General features: G+C 44.0%; 2 protein-coding genes across 24 annotated transcripts in view; one reads left to right on the top strand and one right to left on the bottom strand.

Moving 5' to 3' along the window:
- The first annotated feature begins 4,854 nt into the window (after nucleotides 1–4,854).
- LOC109895560 (katanin p80 WD40 repeat-containing subunit B1-like) lies at nucleotides 4,855–14,201 on the top strand. Of its 5 annotated transcripts, none has more exons than XM_031830601.1 (20): nucleotides 4,855–5,082; nucleotides 5,478–5,750; nucleotides 5,858–5,988; nucleotides 6,130–6,247; nucleotides 6,390–6,490; nucleotides 7,875–7,916; nucleotides 8,224–8,307; nucleotides 8,943–9,058; nucleotides 9,240–9,311; nucleotides 9,466–9,616; nucleotides 10,076–10,260; nucleotides 10,627–10,769; nucleotides 10,921–10,968; nucleotides 11,140–11,369; nucleotides 11,496–11,741; nucleotides 12,272–12,421; nucleotides 12,643–12,719; nucleotides 12,863–12,937; nucleotides 13,021–13,137; nucleotides 13,414–14,201. In XM_031830601.1, the coding sequence occupies exons 2-20, from the start codon at nucleotides 5,711–5,713 to the stop codon at nucleotides 13,547–13,549; spliced, it is 2,262 nt and encodes a 753-aa protein (XP_031686461.1). In that variant the 5' UTR covers nucleotides 4,855–5,082; nucleotides 5,478–5,710; the 3' UTR covers nucleotides 13,550–14,201. The 5 variants fall into 5 exon arrangements, with proteins under 5 accessions (XP_031686461.1, XP_020344930.1, XP_020344929.1 ...); XM_020489341.2 differs by having other exon boundaries at nucleotides 4,857–5,082; nucleotides 11,302–11,369; nucleotides 13,279–14,201; XM_020489340.2 differs by having other exon boundaries at nucleotides 4,861–5,082; nucleotides 5,606–5,750; nucleotides 11,302–11,369.
- Nucleotides 14,202–14,906: 705 nt separating this feature from the next.
- Nucleotides 14,907–22,797, bottom strand: part of LOC109895558 (kinesin-like protein KIFC3) — a 67,650-nt gene continuing 59,759 nt past the window's right edge. For 7 of the 19 annotated variants that reach the window (XM_031830593.1, XM_031830584.1, XM_031830585.1 and 4 more), the window contains 6 exons: nucleotides 20,698–20,821; nucleotides 19,689–20,189; nucleotides 19,407–19,553; nucleotides 17,834–17,960; nucleotides 17,503–17,549; nucleotides 15,752–16,961 (listed from right to left, as the gene is read on the bottom strand). In XM_031830593.1, coding sequence (XP_031686453.1) covers nucleotides 16,953–16,961; nucleotides 17,503–17,549; nucleotides 17,834–17,960; nucleotides 19,407–19,553; nucleotides 19,689–20,189; nucleotides 20,698–20,821 — 955 coding nt within the window. In that variant the 3' untranslated portion in view covers nucleotides 15,752–16,952. Of the gene's footprint in view, nucleotides 16,962–17,502; nucleotides 17,550–17,833; nucleotides 17,961–19,406; nucleotides 19,554–19,688; nucleotides 20,190–20,697; nucleotides 20,822–22,797 lie in introns of all 19 variants that reach the window. The other 12 variants (XM_031830599.1, XM_031830588.1, XM_031830590.1 and 9 more) reach the window with 4 other exon arrangements.

The following is a 22,797-nucleotide window of genomic DNA, read 5'->3' as shown; positions in this document are numbered from 1 at the left end:
CTCATTTTGTCTGTTTTTTCACAACGATTGAACAAGTACATTTACTAGCTTTTGATCTGTTATTTCAATGTAAGAGAGCAAACATCTGTGTCCAAAAGTCTACAGTATTGTTTGTGTTTTCAATAAATGTATATTAAAGTAACCTTTTCACGATTTTAAAATCAGAAAAACGTTCAAGCAACGTTCAAGTAAAAAGAATTTGGGGGGACTTTTATTTTGAAAATGATCCGTATGGTCATGTGACCTTAAAGGCTGTTGCTACATCCATTTTAAAATTAAAGTAATGATATGTACACATATAACTTAGAAATGCTTCATGAGCTTAGTTCAACTGCCGTGCTACATTCAAACCCAAAATATAAGCTTGTTTTATGCCCATGTTTGTAAACACTATAGAGCCTCAAAACATGGTTAAAACTATAACGTTGATATCATGGATGGTCAGTCCTTGCATGCATAGCTCTTGTCTGTGAATTTGTCTGTATATTTCTCCAGCCCATCCTTCAGCTTTTTACCAAAACGGGTGGGTTGCCCTCTGTTATTGTTTCAATGGCAGATTGCCGCTTTAATGGAGCTTGCTTCACAATGTATCCAATTCAAAAAGAGATTGTAAACATTTTTGCACAATCCCTGTATTTCTATGGACCTCCTCCTCTGTTCATAGTCTGAACATGAACTTCCGGGAAACACTTAGCGCCACTTCAATACCGAAGTTGCATTTCCGTAGCAGGTTAGGAGACTGAACAGGGTTAAGGTTTGTGAAAATGTTCTCCGAACCTGCCACGAAAATGTATTGGTCATGGGCTGCAGGTTTTTGGGCTACTTCTAAATTGCATCACGGCCGTCATTACATTTTTCTTTAAAAATATATATTTCACTGTGACTTGCCGCTGACTATCAGGTAGTGAAGTAGCCTGTTGCTGAGTCAACTGTGAGTGAGTGCATGAGTGGTGGGGAGGGCCGGAGGGGGTAGTTGAATGTTGAGACTGAGTGCTGCAGCTGAGTCACATGAGTGAGAGGAGACAGTCATGACAACTTTGACCAGTTGTAGGTAGGTGGGTGCTCTAGAGTGTGAATCTTCAGTTCTTGGGTCTGGAGTGCTGTGTGTGTGTGGAAATGTTAAATGGAAGTTATGAAACTCCCTCGTGTGCTTCTGATATGGCCACAATGAAACTGATATTGAATGTGGAGAGTGATACATCCAGGGGCGCAACTTTCACCCCCCCCCCCCCCCCCCCCCCCCCCAGTTTTATCATTGGTATCGGACACAAACCAAGGGAATGTTGGGCTTTAGGGCCAAGCGGACGACAACGAGCGATCGGGTTGGCTGTTTGAAGTGTAGATAATGTGTCCTCCCCACTTCTAAAACTAAAGTTGTGCCACTAGATATGTTGGCCATTAAGTAGCCTATCATTTTCTATGTAGGCTACTATATCCTACCATTTGATGCAATAAATATGTTGAAATGATATCACTGGAGTCATTGCAAATACATTTTTGCCACTTGTGTAGCCTACCTGGGGCTGGCAAATGGATTTAATAAATTGCCTATAACTTGCAGTTTGTTGTTGTAGCCTTGTGTTATTATGCAATTATTAATGGCTATGTTTAGTTTGTGAAATTGGACGTTATCCATTGTGAATATTGTCACAGTTCTATCGCAATTGCTTCAGATGTTAGAATGCATTATATAGAAGGTAATAGTCAGTCAGATTAGGCCACAGGTTACATTTTTATTTATTTTTTAAATGTAAAACCCATTGTTGTTGACAAGCATAGGCCTATTCAGGTAATATCCATAATTAATATATGATTTAAATTATTTAATTATTAGTGATTTAAATGACAACCCCATCCTCAGGAGACTATTCCAGCAGGCTAATGGGCAACAGAAGCAGTTCTTACCTTGAAATCACCTCGCTATTCATGTTAAATAAATTAGTCTGTCAATTTGAATTTAGCAAGCTGCTAAATCATTCATTTTACATCATGCCTAGGCTACCTGTATATACAGTGGCAAGAAAAAGTTTGTGAACCCTTTGGAATTACCTGAATTTCTGCATAAATTGTGGTCATACAATTTGATCTGAACTTCATCTAAGTCATAACAATAGACAAACACAGTCTGCTTAAACTAATAACACAAACAATTATGTTTTCATGTCTTTATTGAAAACACTGTGAACCCTTGGATTTAATAACTGGTTGACCCTCCTTTGGCAGCAATAACCTCAACCAAATGTTTTCTGTAATTGCGGATCAGACCTGCATTTGGGTTGAGGTCAGGACTGGGCCACTCCAGAAGGTGTATTTTCTTCTGTTGAAGCCATTCTGTTGATTTACTTCTGTATTTTGGGTCATTGTCCTGTTGTATCACCCAACTTCTGGGTGATGTCCTGTTGAGCTTCAATTGGAGGACAGATAGCCTTACATTCTCCTGCAAAATGTTTTGATAAACTTGGGCAATCTGTCAATGATAGCAAGCTGTCCAGGCAGCGAGGCAGCAAAGCAGCTCCAAACAATGATGCTCCCTCCACCATACTTTACAGTTGGGATGAGGTTTTGATGTTGGTGTACTGTGCCTTTTTTTCTCCACACATAGTACCTTCCAAACAACTCAACTTAATTTCATCTGTCCGCAGAATATTTTGCCAGTAGCGCTGTGGAACATCCAGGTGCTCTTTTGCAAACTTCAGACGTGCAGCAATGGGTTTTTTTGGACAGCGGTGGCTTCTTATGTGGTGTCCTCACATGAACACTATTCTTGTTAAGTGTTTTACATATCGTAGACTAGTCAACAGAGATGTTAGCATGTTCCAAAGATTTCTGTAAGTCTTTAGCTGACACTCTAGGATTCTTCTTAACCACATTGAGCATTCTGCGCTGAACAGTGCTGAACTTTCTCAATTTTTGACAATTTGTCTTACCATGGACTGATGTATCTCTACAAGCCTTGATGTTCCTTTGTAACCCTTTTCAGCTTTATGCAAGTCAACCATTCTTAATCTTAGCTCTTCTGAGATCTCTTTTGGTTCGCATGGTTCGCATCAAGTAATGCTTCTTGTGAATAGCAAACTCACATTTTGTGAGTGTTTTTGATAGGACAGGACAGCTCTAACCAACATCTCCAATTTCGTCTCATTGATTGGACTCCAGGTTTTAGCTGACTCCTGACTCCAATTAGCTTGTGAAGAAGTTATTAGCCTAGGGGTTCACCCTACACTGTGAATGTTTAAATTATGTATTCAATATAGACAAAAAATACAATAATTTGTGTGTTATTAGTTTAAGCACACTGTGTTTGTCTATTGTTGTGACTTAGATAAAGATCATATAAAATGTTATGAATCAAATCAAATCAAATTTATTTATATAGCCCTTCGTACATCAGCTGATATCTCAAAGTGCTGTACAGAAATGACCAATTTATACAGACATGTGGGTAATTCCAAAGGGTTCACATACTTTTTCTTGCCACCAAAGTTGGCAAAGTTTAATTACATCCATAAACCCAGATTTTAGTAGGCCCAGCCTATGCCTATTGAAATTACAAGTTAATCTTGCAAATTGGCCATTTCTAATGGTTTGTAGTCTTAACATCAGGCATACAATAATGGCACAATTGCCAGAAAATAGCCTAACATTCTTTTCAAATCAAATCAAATTTTATTTGTCACATACACATGGTTAGCAGATGTTAATGCGAGTGTAGCGAAATGCTTGTGCTTCTAGTTCCGACAATGCAGTAATGACCAACAAGTAATCTAGCTAACAATTCCAAAACTACTACCTTATAGACACAAGTGTAAGGGGATAAAGAATATGTACATTAAGATATGAGTGAGTGATGGTACAGAGCGGCATAGGCAAGATACAGTAGATGGTATTGAGTGCAGTATATACATATGAGATGAGTAATGTAAACAAAGTGGCATAGTTAAAGTGGCTAGTGATACATGTATTACATAAAGATGCAGTAGATGATATAGAGTACAGTATATACATATACATATGAGATGAATAATGTAGGGTATGTAAACATTATATTAGGTAGCATTGTTTAAAGTGGCTAGTGATATATTTCCCATCAATTCCCATTATTAAAGTGCCTGGAGTTGAGTCAGTGTGTTGGCAGCAGCCACTCAATGTTAGTGGTGGCTGTTTAACAGTCTGATGGCCTTGAGATAGAAGCTGTTTTTCAGTCTCTCGGTCCCAGCTTTGATGCACCTGTACTGACCTCGCCTTCTTTTGAAGGTTAGCCAAGTGTTTCTTGTACAGAGATTGTCCAACTTTCATTTGTCCAACTTTCTTCCCTCAAACTCTCCTGTCGGATTTATCTATAGTTATGCACATAAGGGATTTATTTACAATTAAACTAGTTATTTATTCTATTATCTTTATTTAACTAGGAAAGTCAGTTAAGAACAAATTCTTACTTACAATCACGGCCTACCATGGACAAACCCTAACGGCGCTGGGCCAATTGTGCGCAGCCCGATGGGACTCCCAAAACACCGCCTGTTGTGATACAGCCTGGAATCGAACCAGGGTCCATGATGACGCCTCTAGCACTGAGATGCAGTGCCTTAGACCGGTGCGCCACTCGGGAGTTGGAAAACGACGTGGCGAGTTTATTCAAATTCATTTATTAGTCACGATAGCTGCCAATAATTATAATGTTGATGGAAAAACTATTTTTCTTCTAATTTCGTCGTTACGTCACGTCGATATCCATAAGTTCCTCTACAACGTTATGGGAAAATAGTTTTTTTTGCTGCTGAAAAAAAAAATTGCAAGTTTTCAGGCTTTGTGTGCGGGTTTTGAGTAGTCATGCGTCCCCTGAACTTCAGACATCCGGAAGTAAATAAGTGATCTCATCGCAAGCCCGGTTGCTAAGCTGCAAGTGTAGACTTGGGTCGCAAGCAGCCACACAAACATGAAATCAACAAGGACTGAAGGAGCCAGACAGAAAGCAGATTAGTAGTTGGCATCAACTAGCTAGCTACTGATTTCGGTCTTAACCATTCTCTTTTCACCAATCATAGCTAGAGATATTCTGGTGGCAATTAGCTTAAAATGCAGGTATGTTCTGTATTATATTTTGCCCTGCCCAGGACGAGCAATCTAAGTAGATAGCTAATTGAGCTGTTAACGTTAGCACGTTATGCTAATTTAGCTAGCTAATAAAGTTCAACCAAACTGTTTAACCATCGAAATGGCGTTTACTAGCTGCCTTAGCTAGCTAACAAGTATTTGCGTGACTGTGACATGTGCCTAAATTGCAGCCCGAAATAAAGCGTTACTTTGTTTGTGTCGTATAAGCAAGTTAACAGTACATAGCCAGCTAACGTTAGCTAGCTAAGTTAACAGCCTGCTAGCGAACCAGTTTGCTAACGCCAAAAGCGTAGATTCGACTATCTATCGTGTAATAATTAGCTGGTTTAAACAGTTTCTATTTTGTTTGCATCCTCCCTCAGCTTCAAGAGAAGCCAACAGGGGACATGAAGCAGAGAAGTTGACATTTTATATGTCTCTTCTGCCACCATCAACAATTTGTGATACAAAATATTTTCCCTTTGCCTCTTGTTCTTTCATTGGAGAGAAGCTAAAGGTCTCATCATACAGTCTACACACCTCACGCACTTCACGCAGTTAGCTCTGTGTGAATAATAACAACACTCCTTTGAGTGTTGGACGCCTAAGAATCACCATGGCTGTGGCCAACACCACCAAAACATCATGGAGATTACGTGAGTAGTCTCCATTTCACTCACCCTGTCCAGACCACAATCTTATTGGTTTCATGGACCCAGAGGTTAATCCTGGTGAGTTCTGGATGTTTTTTTTTTTGTTCCAGAGGAGATTGTAGCCCACTCCAGTAATGTGGCGTGTTTGGCCCTGGGGAAGAACTCCGGCCGTCTGCTAGCCACTGGGGGAGAGGACTGCCGAGTCAACATCTGGGCAGTCAGCAAACCCAACTGCATCATGGTACAGACTAGTCAGACCTTTAGGGAAGAAGTGTGTGTGCACAGTTTGATCTCTGCTTATTTCTGCTGCCTGTAACACCTCTCTCCCACCTTCTCGTCCCCTCTCCCTTTCTCTTTCCCTCTTTCCCTGTCTCTTTCTCAGAGTTTGACAGGCCATAATAACCCAGTAGAGTGTGTGAAGTTTAATAACTCTGAGGAGCAGGTGGTGGCTGGCTCACAGTCCGGATCACTGCGTGTATGGGACCTGGAGGCTGCAAAGAGTGAGACTGAATTTCTCCTATATTGTGTGTGTGTGGGGAGGTTAGGCGTGTGGGATGTGGAGATGTGTTTCTACTAGAGTCAACTAGACCTAGGCTACCAGTTCTGAGAATGCCATAACAATGTTTTGCTATTTTATCCCAGTCCTAAGAACTCTAATGGGACACAAGGCCAATATCTGTAGCTTGGACTTCCACCCGTTTGGGGAATACCTGGCATCTGGTTCCATAGACACCAACATCAAGGTGTGTATGTGTGCTGCATGATTGAGTGTTGTTAAGAACTCTACTATGTACAGTACCAGTCAAACGTTTGGACACACCTACTCATTCCAGGGTTTGTCTTTATTTTTACTATTTTCTACATTGCAGAATAATAGTGAAGACATCAACACTATGAAATAACACATATGAAACCATGTAGTAAACAAAAAAGTGGTAAACACATCAAAATATATTTGAGATAAAAAAAATAAAAAAATCCTTGATGACAGCTTTGCACACTTTTGGCATTCTCTCAACCAGCGTTCATGAGGTAGTCACCTGGAATGCATTTCAATTAACAGGTGTGCTTTGTTTAAAGTTCATTTGTGGAATTTCTTTCCTTCTTAATACATTAGAGCCAATCAGTTGTGTTGTGACAAGGTAGGGGTGGTATACAGAAGATAACCCTATTTTGTAAAAGTCCATATTTTGGCAAGAACAGCTCAAATAAGCAAAGGGAGACAACAGTTGTTCAGAGGAGACTGCGTGAATCAGGCCTTCATGGTTGAATTGCTTCAATGAAACCACTACAAAGGACACCAGTAAGAAGAAGAGACTTGCAAGAAACACTAGCAATGGAAATTAGACCGGTGGAAATCTGTCCTTTAGTCTGATGAGTTTAAATTTGAGATTTTTGGTTCCAACTGCCATGTCTTTGTGAGACGAAGAGTAGGTGAACGGACGATCTCTGCATATGTAGTTCCCACTGTGAAGCATGGAGGAGGAGGTGTGATGGTGCTTTGGTGGTGACACTGTCTGTGATTTATTTACAATTCAAGGCACACTTAACCACCATGACTACCACATCATTCTGCAGCGATACGCCATCCTATCTGGTTTGTGCTTAGTAGGACTATCATTTGTTTTTCAACAGGACAATGACCCAAAACACACCTCCAGGCTGTGTAAGGGCTATTTGACCAAGAAGGAGAGTGATGGAGTGCTGCATCAGATGACTTGGCCTCCACAATCACCTGACCTCAACCCAATTGAGATGGTTTGGGATGATTTGGACTGCAGAGTGAAGGAAAAGCAGCCAACAAGTGCTCAGCATATGCAGGAACTCCTTCAAGACTGTTCGAAAAGCTTTCCAGGTGAAGCTGGTTAAAGCTGTCATCAAGGCAAAGGGTGGCTACTTTGAAGAATCTAAAATATATTTAGATTTGTTTAACACTTTTTTTTGGTTACTACATGATTCCATATGTGTTATTTCATAGTTTTGATGTCTTCACTATTATTCCCCAATGTATAAAATGATCATAATAAAGAAAAACCCTTGAATGCATAGGTGTGTCCAAACTTTTGACTGGTACTGTATGTGGATTGGTATGTGATATTGTGCTTAAACAGAGTTTTTCTCTTTCAGCTGTGGGATGTACGGAGAAAGGGCTGTGTGTTCAGGTACAAGGTAAGACTTGCGCCCGTGTGTAATTTATACCAAACTGAAGAGCACCAAGGTTAATTATCGGCTAAAGTCCTCCCACCCACTGTCTCTGAGCGGCCTGCTGGCTGCTTATGTTGGGAATGGGTCTGCTAATCAGCAGTAATGGCTGTGTGTCTATGTCTAGCACCAAGACTAAGCCAGGGATTACAGGGAGACGGTAAACACGATTTTATCTGGCCTGGGGAGGAGGGGCTGGGGACTGACCGTCTGGACAGAAGTAGGGGGCCCGTGGTTATCTATCAATTTAATTTGGCATAATGTGCTTGTGCAGGGTCACACTCAGGCAGTGAAGTGCCTGGCCTTCAGTCCAGATGGGAAATGGTTGGCCTCTGCTAGTGATGACAGCACCATCAAGGTATGAACCCACCTACACATTGTCAGAAGCTTGCTTTCACATGTTTTTCATCTCACATGACTGTGGTCCGTTTGTAAACCAGGGCTCTCCAACCCAGTTCCTGGAGAGCTGCCGTCCTGTAGGTTTTCGTTCCAATCCTAATCTAGCTCAACTGATTCTAATAATTAGCTGGTTGATAAGCTGAGTCAGGTTAGTTACAACTGGGTTTTGAGCGAAAGCCTACAGGAGGGTAGCTCTCCAGGAACAGGTTTGCAGAGCCCTATTGTATACTCTCAACCTTATGTTCAGAGGGGTTTTCTACAAAGCAGGATTAATGAGTTAGCCAGCTAACTTGGCTAAGTATTCTGACACAACTTTTTTGGAAAAGAAGCTTGAAATGGGCATGGCCTAATTGACTCAACAACCAAAAACACATATCTAAATTGAGATGTTCTGGTTCATTAAGAAAGTTCTAGTTATTTCTGGTTGTTTATCAAAGTCTGCTGGCTAACTCATTGATCCCACTTTGTAGTATACCCCTCTGCATAGAAGTTCTCCGTCTATAGCCACAGATCTGGGATCAGCTTATGTGATTCATAATATTCCGAGCTGTGCCAGTCAGGAACTCATATTGCCCTTTGACCTGTGTGTCCTAGCTGTGGGACCTGACTGCAGGGAAGATGATCACAGAGTTCACAGCACACACAGGAGCCATCAACATCATCCAGTTCCACCCCAACGAGTATCTGCTAGCGTCAGGCAGCTCTGACAGGTGTTGTATCCACACACTCTGGGGTGAAAAATAGTCAATAAATACGTATGAGGCAACTGAACATTTGTGTTCCCGATGGCTTCAACTCCATCACTAAAGTGGAATGCCTTATAAGAGTGGCTGTGTTTTCCACTGGCTTCATCACAGCTCTTATCTGTGTGTGTATGTCTGCCCCCTACAGGACCATCAAACTGTGGGATCTGGAAAAGTTCAAGATGATTGGCTCTTCAGGGGGAGAGATGGGACCCGTCAGGTGAGGGCTTCCTTCGACCACTAACAAGTCTGGTTGGTCGGGACACCACGATATTAGAAGTTCAGATGCAACTAACACTCTATACCGTGTATCTAAACTATCCCTGCATCCCCCCCCCTCCCCTCTCCCCCATTTCTCTCTCTCTTCTCTCCAGGTGTCTGGCCTTTAACCTGGATGGCTGCTGTCTGTACAGTGGAGCTGTGGACTCTCTCCGTGTGTATGGCTGGGAGCCCGACCGCTGCTTTGATGTGGTGCCAGTGGGCTGGGGCAAGGTGGCAGACCTGGCTATCTGCAACCACCAGCTGGTGTGTGAGCATGACGTTACTTTATTTTAACATGTTTTACATTTGCGTCGTTTAGCAGACACTTATCCAGAACGGCTTACAGTTAGCGGCGTTCGTCTTAAGATGGCCAGGTGAGACAACCACGTTTCAGTCATTGTGAAGTACGTTTTCTCCTCAAAATAGTCATCAGCAAAGTCAGTGCTAGTAGGAAAAGTGCATGTTGTTGTTGATTTGGGGGTTACTCTTTTTAATGTTACTATTACTATGTAACTACTGTGTTACTGCAACCTTGTGTGTGCGTGTGAGAGCCATCGGGATCTTATTAAATGACTATTAGGGATTCTTTGTGGTTCTGTGGCGTCAGCATGACAATTTTACATTCATTACTGCCACTGGACCTGTTGCTATTAATATTACCAATAGCCAAGCCCCCTGTGTTTTTCTGTTTCTCCTCCCCCCTCTCATCTCTCTCTCTCCAAGATTGGAGTGTCGTACAATCTGGCTAATGTTTCGTCCTACGTGGTGGATCTGACACGGGTGAAGAAGTCTGGCTCTGTGATCCAAGGCGTAATCCAGGACGACCAGCCGCTCACAGAGCCCTCCCCGAAAGGATCCACGCTGCGACGCAACTACGAGCGACCCCTGACCACCTGCAGCACACAGAGGTACTGCCCACTTCCAAACGCCGCTATTCCTACTTCCTATGGAGCGAATCCTAACCCTAATGTGAGCTGGGAGAGCGCTTAACTCAGATTTAGTATTTGGCCCTATATGCTACAGAATCTGTTTCAACAAAATCCCCTATGAGTTGATTCAAATCGTAGCGGTTCAAATCATGCGGTCCACTGTAGCAGAGTTGGTTGAGGATGCCGCTTGCAATGCCAGACGGTTTCCATTCCCGGGACCACCCATATTTGACATGTATCCGCGCTGATAAATGGCATATGTTATATAGCGAATACGGCATCAAAACCGCGTCCGTTAGAATCCGTTGCATCGCTAAGCAGGCTATTTGGGCTGTGCTCTTCCAGGGTAAAGCAGAGTTCTGAGTCAGAGCGGCGGAGTCCCGAGGGGGAGATGAGGAGCCCCAGCAGCGAGGACGAGAAGGAGTCCTCCGCCGAAATCCGTAACCCTGAGGACTACAAAGAGATCTTCCAGCCAAAGAGCGCCATCTGTAGGCTGATATTACACCTTATATATTTTTTGCCTTCTATTCAGTGTTCACACTAACAGCGGAATGCATGCATTACTACATCAACATCTAGCAGTGTCTTAATCATTCTTGAACTTCATACTAAATGTCTCCTCATCCCCCCCCCTTCCAGCTCGCACCCCCCCAAAGAATGAGCCCTTCCCTGCCCCCTTAGAAGATGGTGAGTCCCTTCTGTCAAGCCGTTAGTGTGAACAGTATTACATTGGTGTTTGTGATAAAGCTATCACATTGATCTGTTGTGTGTGTGTGTGTGTGTATAAGATGTGTTTCTGTCCTGAGTTTCATATTACAAGTTATTTTTGTTGTATTTTATTATTTATTTATTATATAGAAGAACAGAATGGGAGACATGTAATGGAGATGGATAAAGAAAGGAAGGGCACAGACAGTTGGTCGAGCTGGAGCTCGAACCCCCGTTGTCAAGGGGCATGTTGGGTCCGCTTCACCGGACTCCGGGCACTCGTATTCAAGTTCTCTCTCTCTTTTCTCTCAGAGAGTTTTGTGGTGAGGGCTAACCAAGGGCTGGTGGAGGTCATGACTCCTATGACTGACAGACAGCAGGTTTGTACCTACTAGCTGCACTGTTATATGTGTGACTGATTTGTGTTTTTGTAACGCTTGAGTGGGAATGTCTCGGTCTGTGTTAGATTTGTTTCTAGTGTGTGTGTGTGCGTGTCGTCACTGCAGCCCGGCCTGTTGAAGAACCTTCCAGTGGGATCGTCCACTCCGATCCTGAGGGTGGAGCCTACCGTGGTTGCCACGGCGCCCTGTCCCATCCCAGTGGTAACCGCACGGCCGCCGACTAACCACACCCCTGCACCCCACCCAGCCCCCGCACCGGTCGTTGCTATGGCGAAGGCCAAACCCCAGCCCAGCGTCATCCTCTCCTCCAGGAATGAACCAATAGGACTCAACGTGGGAGATTTCCTTCCTGTGAGTGTGTGTATATACATGCATAACATACACAATCTTGTTTGTTTCATTTCCCATGGAGAAATTTCACTCAAAAGACATCTCAATTTGTATGGTTAAATTCAAGTGTATTAATAATTAAACTGTACTGCCGGCGCCAGTAGATCAGAGTGGAATAGTACAGTTCTCCTATTATTAGCCTCTGACATCACCACTGTCTTTAACTTTGGACTTTCTACTCTACCACAAGATAAGATAAACTGGGTATAGAATGAAATGGAACACAAAGTCATTTAATTTATATCAACATGTAAAATCAGCTCAACATTGAACCTACAGTAGCAGTACAGTTTTAAATTCACTCAAATGATCCAGTCACCTAGTTAAATTGTGCTAAAAATGACAAAAACAAGATGGTCAGCTTTTTAAATAGGTTTTAACACATGCGCACAGAAATGCAATTGGCACCTAACTTTATGTAGGTTTAGGTATGATTTGAACAGGTGTGTGTATTTACCAGGTTATATACGTTTGAACTATCTCTGTCCTAGCCTGCTCGTAACAACCGGCCCAGTGTGCTGGGTGATGACGAGGCTCTGGCCCAGATCAGAAAGGGTCATGAAACCATGTGTGTGATGCTCACCAGCCGACACAAGAACCTGGACACCATCAGAGCCGTGTGGGGCAGCGGGGACGTCAAGGTATGGCACTTAGCAGACAACGCTAACACACCGATAACATTGTCTGAATCTTGAGCATGGGGTAGTGAGCAATGTTCATATCACTTGACTTTCAATGTTAAACACGGACAATCCGTTTTGATTGGTTAGCTGTTTGTGGCGTGAAAGTATGGAGAGATGTTACTGGCTGCCTCCAAGGTGTTTTTTGTTGTTGTTGTGATTGGTTGCTGCTCTGTCTTCAGACCTCCTTGGACTCTGCGGTCTCGATGAAGGATCTCTCGATCGTCGTGGACATCCTCAACATCGTTAACCTCAAACCGTGAGTGGATGTTGAAACGCGTGCGCGCATACAAACGACTGCAGATCTTATTTGGCTGAGGAGGCCACACGTATACTCTCACTGAGAGTACCATGAATGCCCCTTCTTAACAGTGACATTAAGTCATTTGACCTGTCCCCCAGGTCGCTATGGAAACTGGACCTGTGTACCTCTATCCTGCCCCAGATTGAAGAGCTGCTGCAAAGCAAGTATGAGAGGTGAGACAGCAGAGACGAGTGATAAGTGTGTGTGTGTGTGTATATATAAATGTGTATTAACCCATCTCTCCCCGTGTGGTCAGTTACATGCAGACGGGTTGCACGTCTCTGAAGCTGATCCTGAAGCGTTTCTGGCCTCTCATCTCAGACACGCTGACAGCGCCCCCCTCTGTTGGAGTGGATATAACACGGGAGGAACGGTGAGTTTCAGCTCCATTTAAGTCCTAAACATGCTTGTGCTTTTAACCATACTTACTGTACGTTAAAGCAATGATCACTAATCCTGGTCCTGGAGAGGTACACCATGTAACCCATCACTAAATAACCATTTTTTTCCAAAGGGTTCTAGCTCTGTATTCATCCAATATTGCTTGAAGGAAAAACTGATACATTTTGGATAGAGGTCAGACTCTGCCACAGTGAGGCAGGCCATTTCCATTGCATACTGTGAATGAATGGTTTGTGTTTGAGCCCAGCCACCAGAAGTGCAAGGCATGCTACAAGCTGCTGAAGAACCTCAGCGACTTGGTGAAGAACAAGGCCGACCAGGTGGGTCGCCACGGCAGCGCCTTCAAAGAGCTGCAGCTGCTCATGGCGCCACTGGACTACTGACAGTCGACTATGCAACTGGAGACACGCACAGATTCCTCAACGGCTGACCACTGTGCTGTGAGGACTCAAGTCTGACTGACGGCTGCATTCTGTCATCCACCTGAGTGGTAAATCAGGGGACAATCCCAGATTCACACTGCGTGTGGATGGACTGAAGCAGTGGACTCAGAGACTGGGCGGGATAGAAGCCCATGTTTTAGAACTCACTGTGTAGCTGTGTTCTCAGAGCGCGGGACTCGGCTCTCCTATTTAAACACTGGGCACTTATGATTCCTTAATCTGTATGTGAGAGAAATGATGTCCTCTGTAACCTTAACTTGCCCACCACAGATGAGTGCACACACACACACTTTTCGTAATTCTTCCACGCACACAAAACACCTATGACACACAGATCTGACTAGGGCCAGGTTTCAATCCGATCGTGGGTTATAGGCGTTGCGGCTTTAAAAAAAGTAATGTTCACACGGATATCGCCTTTAAAAGCCGCAATACCTGTGTTCAGGTGCACGGTGTTGATTTCTACTTAAATATTCTGTACCTGAGATGTCAACCCTAGATGCACTATTTGAAAGTATTGTTAACGCTAAAAGAACATGTTTTTCAAATAAAGTCTAGTTTTAGGCATGTTTCTGGAATTGATAAGGAACAACTCTTGTTAAGATGTGTGTAATTCCACTCCCAACAGAGAGCAGCACTGTTCTAGCTAGTTGGGAAGGTACTGTTTGAAAGGCGCTAGCCCATCCACCACTCCAGTGTGAAAGCCTCAATGTAAATGGATACTCTAACGTTTTAAACTGGAAGGCAGTCGGGACCATTCTAGCCAATGAGAGGGCAGATACATTTGAACAACAGGCACCACGGTTAAAATGGGCTAATTCATGGGAGAAAAAAAATGCTTTTAGGTTAAAAATAACATTGAGAGAGATTGTAGAAATAGGCAGGGTTTATTTATTTAAAGTGTTTTGCCGGGATGTCACGTGTCCTACTAATCGATCAAATAAGACACTACATTTTTTTGTTAACCAAATTGTACTCCATGCAGGAGAAGAAACCGCCACCTTCAAGAACTGTCAAGAGTAATAGTAGAATGCACAAGGTGCAATTTTGAAATTAGGTAGTGCATTATCAGTTCCTCTGTTCATGTTAGCCATTGCATACATTCACCCAGAGCAACTTACAGCTCAGGGATTTGAACCAGCGACCTTAAGCTATGTGGCAGGTAGCCCAGTGGTTAAAGCACACTAACTTATCAGAAATGTCCAGCTCAACTAGCCCATATCAGCTAAAGTTAAAACATTTTTCTGTCACATATCACACTAGACATGGCAAAATGAATAGAATTGCAAGACAATTAGCTTTAAAACTGCAACATTTTCTTTGCACCCCATGACAAAATGTGTAGAATTGCAGGAAATAAGTTTTAAACCTGCAAAATTCTCAAAACCAACGAGGTGTGAACAGCGCTTGTCCCCAAATAGACGAGGTGACTGCGCTTGCGGGGGTGGGGGCTAGTGAAAAAGTGTGGGAACTCCTGCTCTATACAACTCAATGGCTGCAACCATCCTGAACCAGTTGGTCAAAGAGCATTGTCCCGGGTAGATGTAATACAACCTACCATTTAATAAACGGTGACGAAAGATATAACCACTAGAAACAAACATCTGTTAGGGACAGCCGAGTTTCAATTCGTATTGAGTGTTTATTAAAAAAGGGTGTACAAAATCAAGACTGCCGCAGAAGGTTTCCACAACAAAGACAAAAGCAAGTAGAGATATCCATCAACAACCAACACGATGCAGCGTGTCCTCAATGTTCCTCGGACATCCTGGTATTGGAGGGAACATTGGTTTAACATTGAAGACACACGGTCAATTAGCTGATATGTATTGATCAGCTGATCAAATGTACAAAGCATTCCTATTTACACAATGCATTTTCAAATACAGTTCACAAGCTTGATCACTCCCTCAGGGGCAGCAGTGTCTGTTCCGTGAGGCGATCCGTTGTCATTGGTTGCTTGTGGTCAGCCAGAGGGAGTAGGATTAAGCTGTCCTGGATGCAGATCTTGGGTCAGTTTTGTGTTGTGTCCCTATTGGATAACCTTAGAATTTGGGTAGAAGAAACTAATCCTAGATCTGTGCCTCTGGGCAACTTCAACAGGCAGCATCCAATAACAGGAATGGCATTTCCTGTCTGGCAGGGAGTTTGAATCGTCTAGCTTTATTCACTCAGTACAAGAAACACGACAACATGAACGTTTCCATGCAGTGGCTGCTCTGTATTGCCCTGGAGAAATCTAATCTAAAACACAAACGGCTACACAGGAAGTTAAACGCTCTCTGCACTCACGTCTCTTATTGCTTGCGTCCTACAGGGCAAAAGAAGCCCAGCTCCATATCTGTAGAGTACCCTGATTGGATGAGGGGGAGAAAGTGTGGAAGGAGACCATGAGACCTTGTAACCCCCCCCACCCCAAAAAACCCACAATGGAGTCTAAAGGGATAAAAAATGTTTTATCTCAAACACAGATATATACTGTATATGCATATCATAATCTGTAACTGGAGCATTGTTCTAAAACACATCAAGAAGGTATCAGCCTTGTTTAAAGTGCATTTCTACCCAGAAATACTGTGATTGAAAGGGCTATACTGTTAGTGGATGATGGGACTAAGGGATCGGTTAGGACTTAAGGGTGTGGGTGTGGCGTTATTGTGAGGGGCCGACAATATATTGGCCAATGGGAGAATAGATCACGGGCCCAGTTGAAGGGTCAAAGGTGAAGGTGTGGTGGAGTTGTTCTGGGCTGTGAGGAGTATAGTTTTTTTATTTTTATGAGAGTTGTTTTTAGGACAGGGGCCTGTGTTACTCTCAGGTGCTCCTCCACTTTGGCCCCTAGTCAGGTGTGGAAGACAGACAGGTGTGTCCTGTAGTCACTTGCAGTCTGGGGTGTTGTGTTCCTTGAGGGGTATAAACGAGGACACGTAGTTAAGATATGGGGGGCTGTACAACAGTCCTGGCTAAAATGAACACCTATCCATTCCTGTCAGCTATCAGTGGTAATGAAGAAAAGGAGACTTGGAGGCCATTTTAGAGCATCGGGACAGAGTTTTGGTATGGATCTTCCACGAGGGTCAAAGTTCGTATCCCCCTCTTCATCCCTCTGCTGTTCAAACAGCTCAATAAATGAAATGTCACCATTCTCTCAATCTGATCATTTGTCTAATCCAGTTTCTCTCACACATTGGCTGAGTGAGATCAGCAGAAGGAGATAGAAACTCTCTGCTTTGGGAACAACCTATTGGTGGGTCAAGGTGCTGGTTAACACCCTCCTGTTCAGAAGGCCCAATGGCTGACTGGGTCAGGGTCCGGATCCATTGGAGCCTTCAGACAGACAGTTTCAATCGTCCTGTAGGGAAGAGTAATAGGTTTAGGAAACTGAATAGTGGGGAGTGGTGTCCCTGTGTTAATAACGTCTCACTACAACCCAGCCAGAGAGCAGCACAGATGGGGGAGAGGAAGAGGTGATATATCCACAGATTCCACACACCCACAACAAATCCATATACACAAAACACCCTCAAATCATACAATATACAGATCACACATAAGAACTGCATTCAGACCGTCAGTCACAGACAAAATCACAGACTGCCAGACAGCCACAGACATGTATGGACACCTTCACACACACACACACACACACATACACACACATGAATCTGCAGATGGACAAACAAAGCTTGGAGTCTCACACACACTGACAGAGAGACAAGGGTCAAGACCCACACAAAAAGTTTACAGTCGCACACACTACTTCCTGGGGTTAGAGGCGGGGTGTGTTAGATAGGTGGGCATTGACCAGGTGACACGGGTGGGCACAGGGCACCATGCCATGCTGAGCATTTACTTTCCATGCCAAGCGACCAATCAGCATAAACCCCACCTACCTGCCCACCGTCCCCCACCAATGGGCTGGCTCTGCCTAACAGCCTGTCTGCAAACCAACCAATCAGACCAGAGGATCAGGACACAGGAGTGAATGGATTCACCCTGACCATTCACACCTCACTTGAGTTCACTTTATTTTTTATATTGTGTATATATTTTTCATCATCCCAATAATGGTGGCATAAGGTGGTGTGTGTGTGTGTATTATAATGTGCACATTATCGTTGTTGCATATTGATGGATGCCAGGGTTCTTGGTGACAGAGAGGCATGTGTACCTGTTGAGACATGGGACTAAGGGGTGTGTGTGTGTGTGTGTATATACATTTACCTGCAGAGAGCTGGGACTGAGACCTCCGTCGTGTGGTGGGGGTTTTGGAGGAGGCGGAGAGGGTGGAGCCGGCACTGTTGGCCCGGGAGATAGGGAGGGGCGCGGGAGTCACCGGGGGAGAGTCCAGCTGCAGAAAGGTCAAAGTTCAATGACAGAAATATCAATATCAAAGTTCCAAGTTCCTTATTCAACCCCATTCCGCTAAGGATCCTGTCTAACTAGATTACGATTGTTTCTCCATTTCGCGCTCATCTACTGCAGGCGGGGGTTAAAGCAAAATCCCATGACTGAAACTTAAATCGATCTCAGATCGATTGTCTGGGGCCAAGTTAATCTCCCATCTCATGTAAGAAAGTCGAGTGGGTTCGGGGTACTCCCCGAGATAATTTGTATGTAGAAGTTCTGGTGACTTTTTAAAAAGGACATTCTACTCCAAAATGAATGAAAATAAAATGATGCTGACACCTGACATTACCATGTTCTGACCACTAGATGGTGCCAGAACAATCTGAGATGGTGGGTGTCATGGCTTGCTGAAATGAAATGGAACGACCCTGCTGCAAAGCTCGCAAGTTCCACTTTCTATCCAGGTGTAAACACTTCTCAAACCCAGACTGGATGCATCTATTATGCATTTGAGTGCAGGCTCTGTCTGGCATTACCTCGGCAGTTTTCATCTGATGAAAGCAGTGAGCCTGTTGAAATGATCTCCTAAGTGAACAAAGTGCATAGCTATTCATAACTAAGTGGTCACCAGGAATGGTCCATAATAAAGACCATTTTCATCACCTTTCCTGAACGTGTAAAATCTATGCACCATTTAGTGGTCAGAACGGGGTAATATGAAGATGTAGAATGGGACATAACGTCAATCACTAATTTATCTGAACGGGGGGGGGGGAGGGGGGAGATCTACCACCAACTTCACTGAGAATATATTACATAGGATGAATAAAAAATATGCCGAGCCACAGCTCAATACTATTTGTCAAACATAGAGAATTGATACTGTATACTCGTTGTTGGGTTTGGGCGTGGGGGGGGGGGAGGTGTCTAAATCAGCTGTTAGGTACTATATTTATTGAATATTATATGAATCCTAAAAATGTATATGGCCAATTTGGGTGAGATCAATTACCTTAATTTTTCAGTTATCTAATTATATTTCAACAAAAACAATGTTGCCGAAATGCTACTCTTATCCGTTTCTAACAGAAACTATTTCAGAATAATCTGAGACGGTGGCTGTGACGTCGTGCTAAAATGAAATGACACGACCCAGAGGCTTTTTGGAGAGAACCTTTTCAAACATCCTAAGTCAACTACATCTTCTTTACTAGAAAGTGATTTTCATAAAACAACTGCTTTGTGTTCAGCTCCGCCTAACCTCATCCCGACTTGGATCATTAAGGGCAGAGGGACAGAATGAAACCTTGATGCCCCAATTTAGGCTCAGTGACCTGGGGAAGGTTTTGACGTAAGGCCTGGGCTGACCTAGCACACGTGTGAGATTTCATTTGTGAGTGCGTCCCTCACTCTCTCCAGGGTGTGTGTGTGTGTGTGTGTAGGTTACCTCCACGCTGTCGTGGGTGGGCGAGGAGGTGGTGGAAGAGTTCTCCCACTGTCTCCTGGTGGCATTGCCCAGCTCGATGGTCCGAACCCGCTGGGCAAACTTCAGAGAGCACACCGACTCACTCATGTTACAGACCAGGGGAGACACCTAGAGCAAATACCTTCTGATATTAGCCTGAAGGGTAGCATTGATGGTTTTATTATAGGCTAATATACACATTTAATTTGTAACCCCTTACACCCCCACCCCTCTCTCACCCTCCTGTACCCCTCCCCCTCTCACCTGCACCATCATCAGGGTCTTGCTGTCCCCGCTCAGTGAGTCAGACAGCAGGTAGGTGAGCCGGGAGTTCCTGAAGGGCACGTGGGAGTGTCGGCTCCGTAGCGCATTGATGACGTCACCCAGGGCCGACAGGGACTTGTTGATGCACTGGGCCTCTCGCAGGCGGCTGCCCTCTGCCCCGGACTTAGCAATCCGCTCTGAGCCAGCCAGGTCAACCAGGTTCAGTTTACCTAGTAGAGGGTGTACAGAGACAAAATCCTGAATGACTGTCTGTCTGTCTGTGTGTGTGTGTGTGTGTGTGTGTGTGTGTGTGTGTGCGTGTGCGTGCGATGTCCGGTACAGGAATTGTGTGTGTGTGTGTGTGTGTACACCTTGCGTGCGGTGCCCGGTGGAGAAGTTGACGCCTGCTACGGTGATGATGAGGAGGGCGTGAGAGCGGGAGCTGTGTTCGTTCAGATTGGTGCAGGCTGTGGCCCTGTTCATGTGACCCAGCTCAAACACCTACACAGAGAGCACAGGTCAGGGGTCATAGGAAGTGAATAACTACTCTGTCAACTGCACATTCACACATATGGCAGAACACACACACACAGGAGCAGATTTGAATCATTAACACACAAACTAATCTGTAGACTAGAGGCAAACCCAGGCTCGGGCACATTCTACTGGTTCAGGGAACACAAGAGCTCTGACAGATATTTCAGGATGAGAACTCAGCCTCAGGCCTAAAGAACCGTGGGAGCCATCTTATTAACTGACGCATGATTGTAAACAACGCCCAAAAAACAGCTTTCTCTACACTTGAATTTATTTGGAAAACACTACTAAGGAAAAGTATTGCTTTGCGGTTTAGGCCAGGAATACCATTTGGCACTTTGTGACTGGTAAGTAACACCATATGAACAAAATGTGATTCATTGATTGCAGATCAGAGCACACTACTACCCCATTAACCCAATGTCCTGTGGCAGGCATAGTATAAGTGGCAGTGGTAGAATGGTGGTCTCACCCTGTTGATGTCCTCAGGGCTCTGGACAGTGAACTCCGTGAGGCCTGGCACATAGAGCTGACCGCTACCATCTGGATTCATCTTGATGTCCAGCTTCTCCCCCTGGTTGTCCCCCAAAAGGTTCCTACAGGAAACGGCAACGCACAGTCGCAAAGATTGTCCCACTCAAAAAAAATTATCTTAATATGATATGCATACGGCACTACTTTGGGTGTATGGTGCCATAATATGATATTTGTGCTATGATATCCCCCAACATTTGGCAGATAGAAAGATAGACGGGTGACTAGATAGCTCAAATTAACAAATAACGATCAAGGTAATCTGTAGTTGACGCTCCAACTAAATGGAGCCAAAATGGCTTCTTTCATGCGTTATGACATTCCACTCCTCCAATTCTCTTTTCGCGTGAGTCCTGCCATCTCGCTTTGGCAGAAAGGACACACAGATGTTCAGAGATTACGCAACAGAGAGAGGGAGGGAGGGAGGAGAAGAGCTCGTGGAAAACAGATGAACCAAGGACATGAAATATAATCCACTTTTATTTTACTGCTGGCCCATGCGCTCGAATTGCTTACGCACACGCACAAAGGAACTGTGTCAAACGACAGTTTAGGTCTAAATGACAATGAAATAACGCGTCGGCCGTGATCTTAAAAAGCCTTCTCATAAAGGTAAGTACTGTAACTACGTGACCCCTTGCTTCCAGTGATGCCAATTGAGCAATTTTGTTGCTAGGCTTAGCAACTTTTCAGACTACCCTGGCAACTTTTTCTTCTTCCAAAAAGCACTTTAGCAACAAATTGAGCTATTTTTAAAAATGTATTTGGAACTTTTAGCAACTTTGAAAAGTGACTCAAACGCTAAAATGCACGCATGTTCCCTCTAAAATGACAAGAGAAAGTAGGTTTTTTTTGCCTGTCAGCTCGTGCACAGGCAGCAGCAGGCCAGCAGCAATTTCAGCAAATTGCAAATCATTGTTGGCTGACTGCAGCAGCAGGACTATGCGGTCGACGAGACAAACCCAACGAATGTAGTTGGTCACGAATGTTTGACCTTGAACAGAACTTACAACATCAATCAACATGTCTCAATCAAAACTGTACAGCCAGACGTACAGAAAAGAATGGGAGTCTGTACCTGAATTTAAAGGGTGGCTGAAGCCAGTAATTGGGGATGATTGTCGTGCATAATGTGCGTACTGCAAATCAGATATGCTTTGCAAAAAGGTATGACATTTGCAACAGCAAAGCATATAAATGAATCAAAACCGTACAACCCTGCAACGCAGTCTACATTACCACAGTTGGTTAAGAAAGTGGATAACGGCAAAAGTGCAGAAGCTACTATGGACATTGGCCATTGCAGAGCATTGTTCGCTGCTAGCATGCCACCATTTAGGTATGGCTTGCAAAGCTGCCTTTTCAGATTCTGTGGCAGCAACAAACTTCCAAATACACCGCACCAAGTGCACAGAAATGATTAGGCGAGTACTGGCTCCATATTCTGTCAAAAGGGTAACATCAGATGTGGGGGATGAGAAGTTCAGTCTCCTTTTGAATGAGTCCACTGAAGTCAGTGTCTCTAAATACCTGGGTGTGGCGGTTCGGTATTTCAGTGCTAAAAAAGGAACCGTTGTGTTGGTTTGTTGGTTTAATTGGAGGGGGGGCGATGCCAGATCAATAGCAATAGAGTTTCTTGAGAAGTGTAACCTTAAAAAAAAAAAGAGAATCTTCAGGGTATTGTCCGTGATGACTGGGGTGCACAACAGGGGTGCACAAGATTTGAAAGGAAGAATGTGCATTGCCCAATTTAGTACTCACCCGCTGTGTGTGCCAGTCTTTACAATTGGTTGTCAGTCCAGGCTGTCATCCAAAGAAACCATCCCTAGGAGTGTTGAGTACTTAAATCAGGGAAACCTACAACTGGTTTTCCATTTCCCCAAAACGTGGAAACAATCGTACAAAGCAGTGTATGCCACCATTAATTGTGGCCAGAAACCCCAGTAGATCACAGATTGAGCCTGTGGTAACTCATATATTGAGCCAGTGCGAAGAACTGAAACTCCACTTTGAGCTGACCAATGCCAGTGAGCGTTGC

Source organism: Oncorhynchus kisutch, linkage group LG8, assembly GCF_002021735.2.
Source record: "Oncorhynchus kisutch isolate 150728-3 linkage group LG8, Okis_V2, whole genome shotgun sequence".
In the NCBI taxonomy this organism is placed as follows: Eukaryota; Metazoa; Chordata; class Actinopteri; order Salmoniformes; family Salmonidae; genus Oncorhynchus; species Oncorhynchus kisutch.
This window is presented reverse-complemented; position numbering and strand designations above follow the sequence as displayed.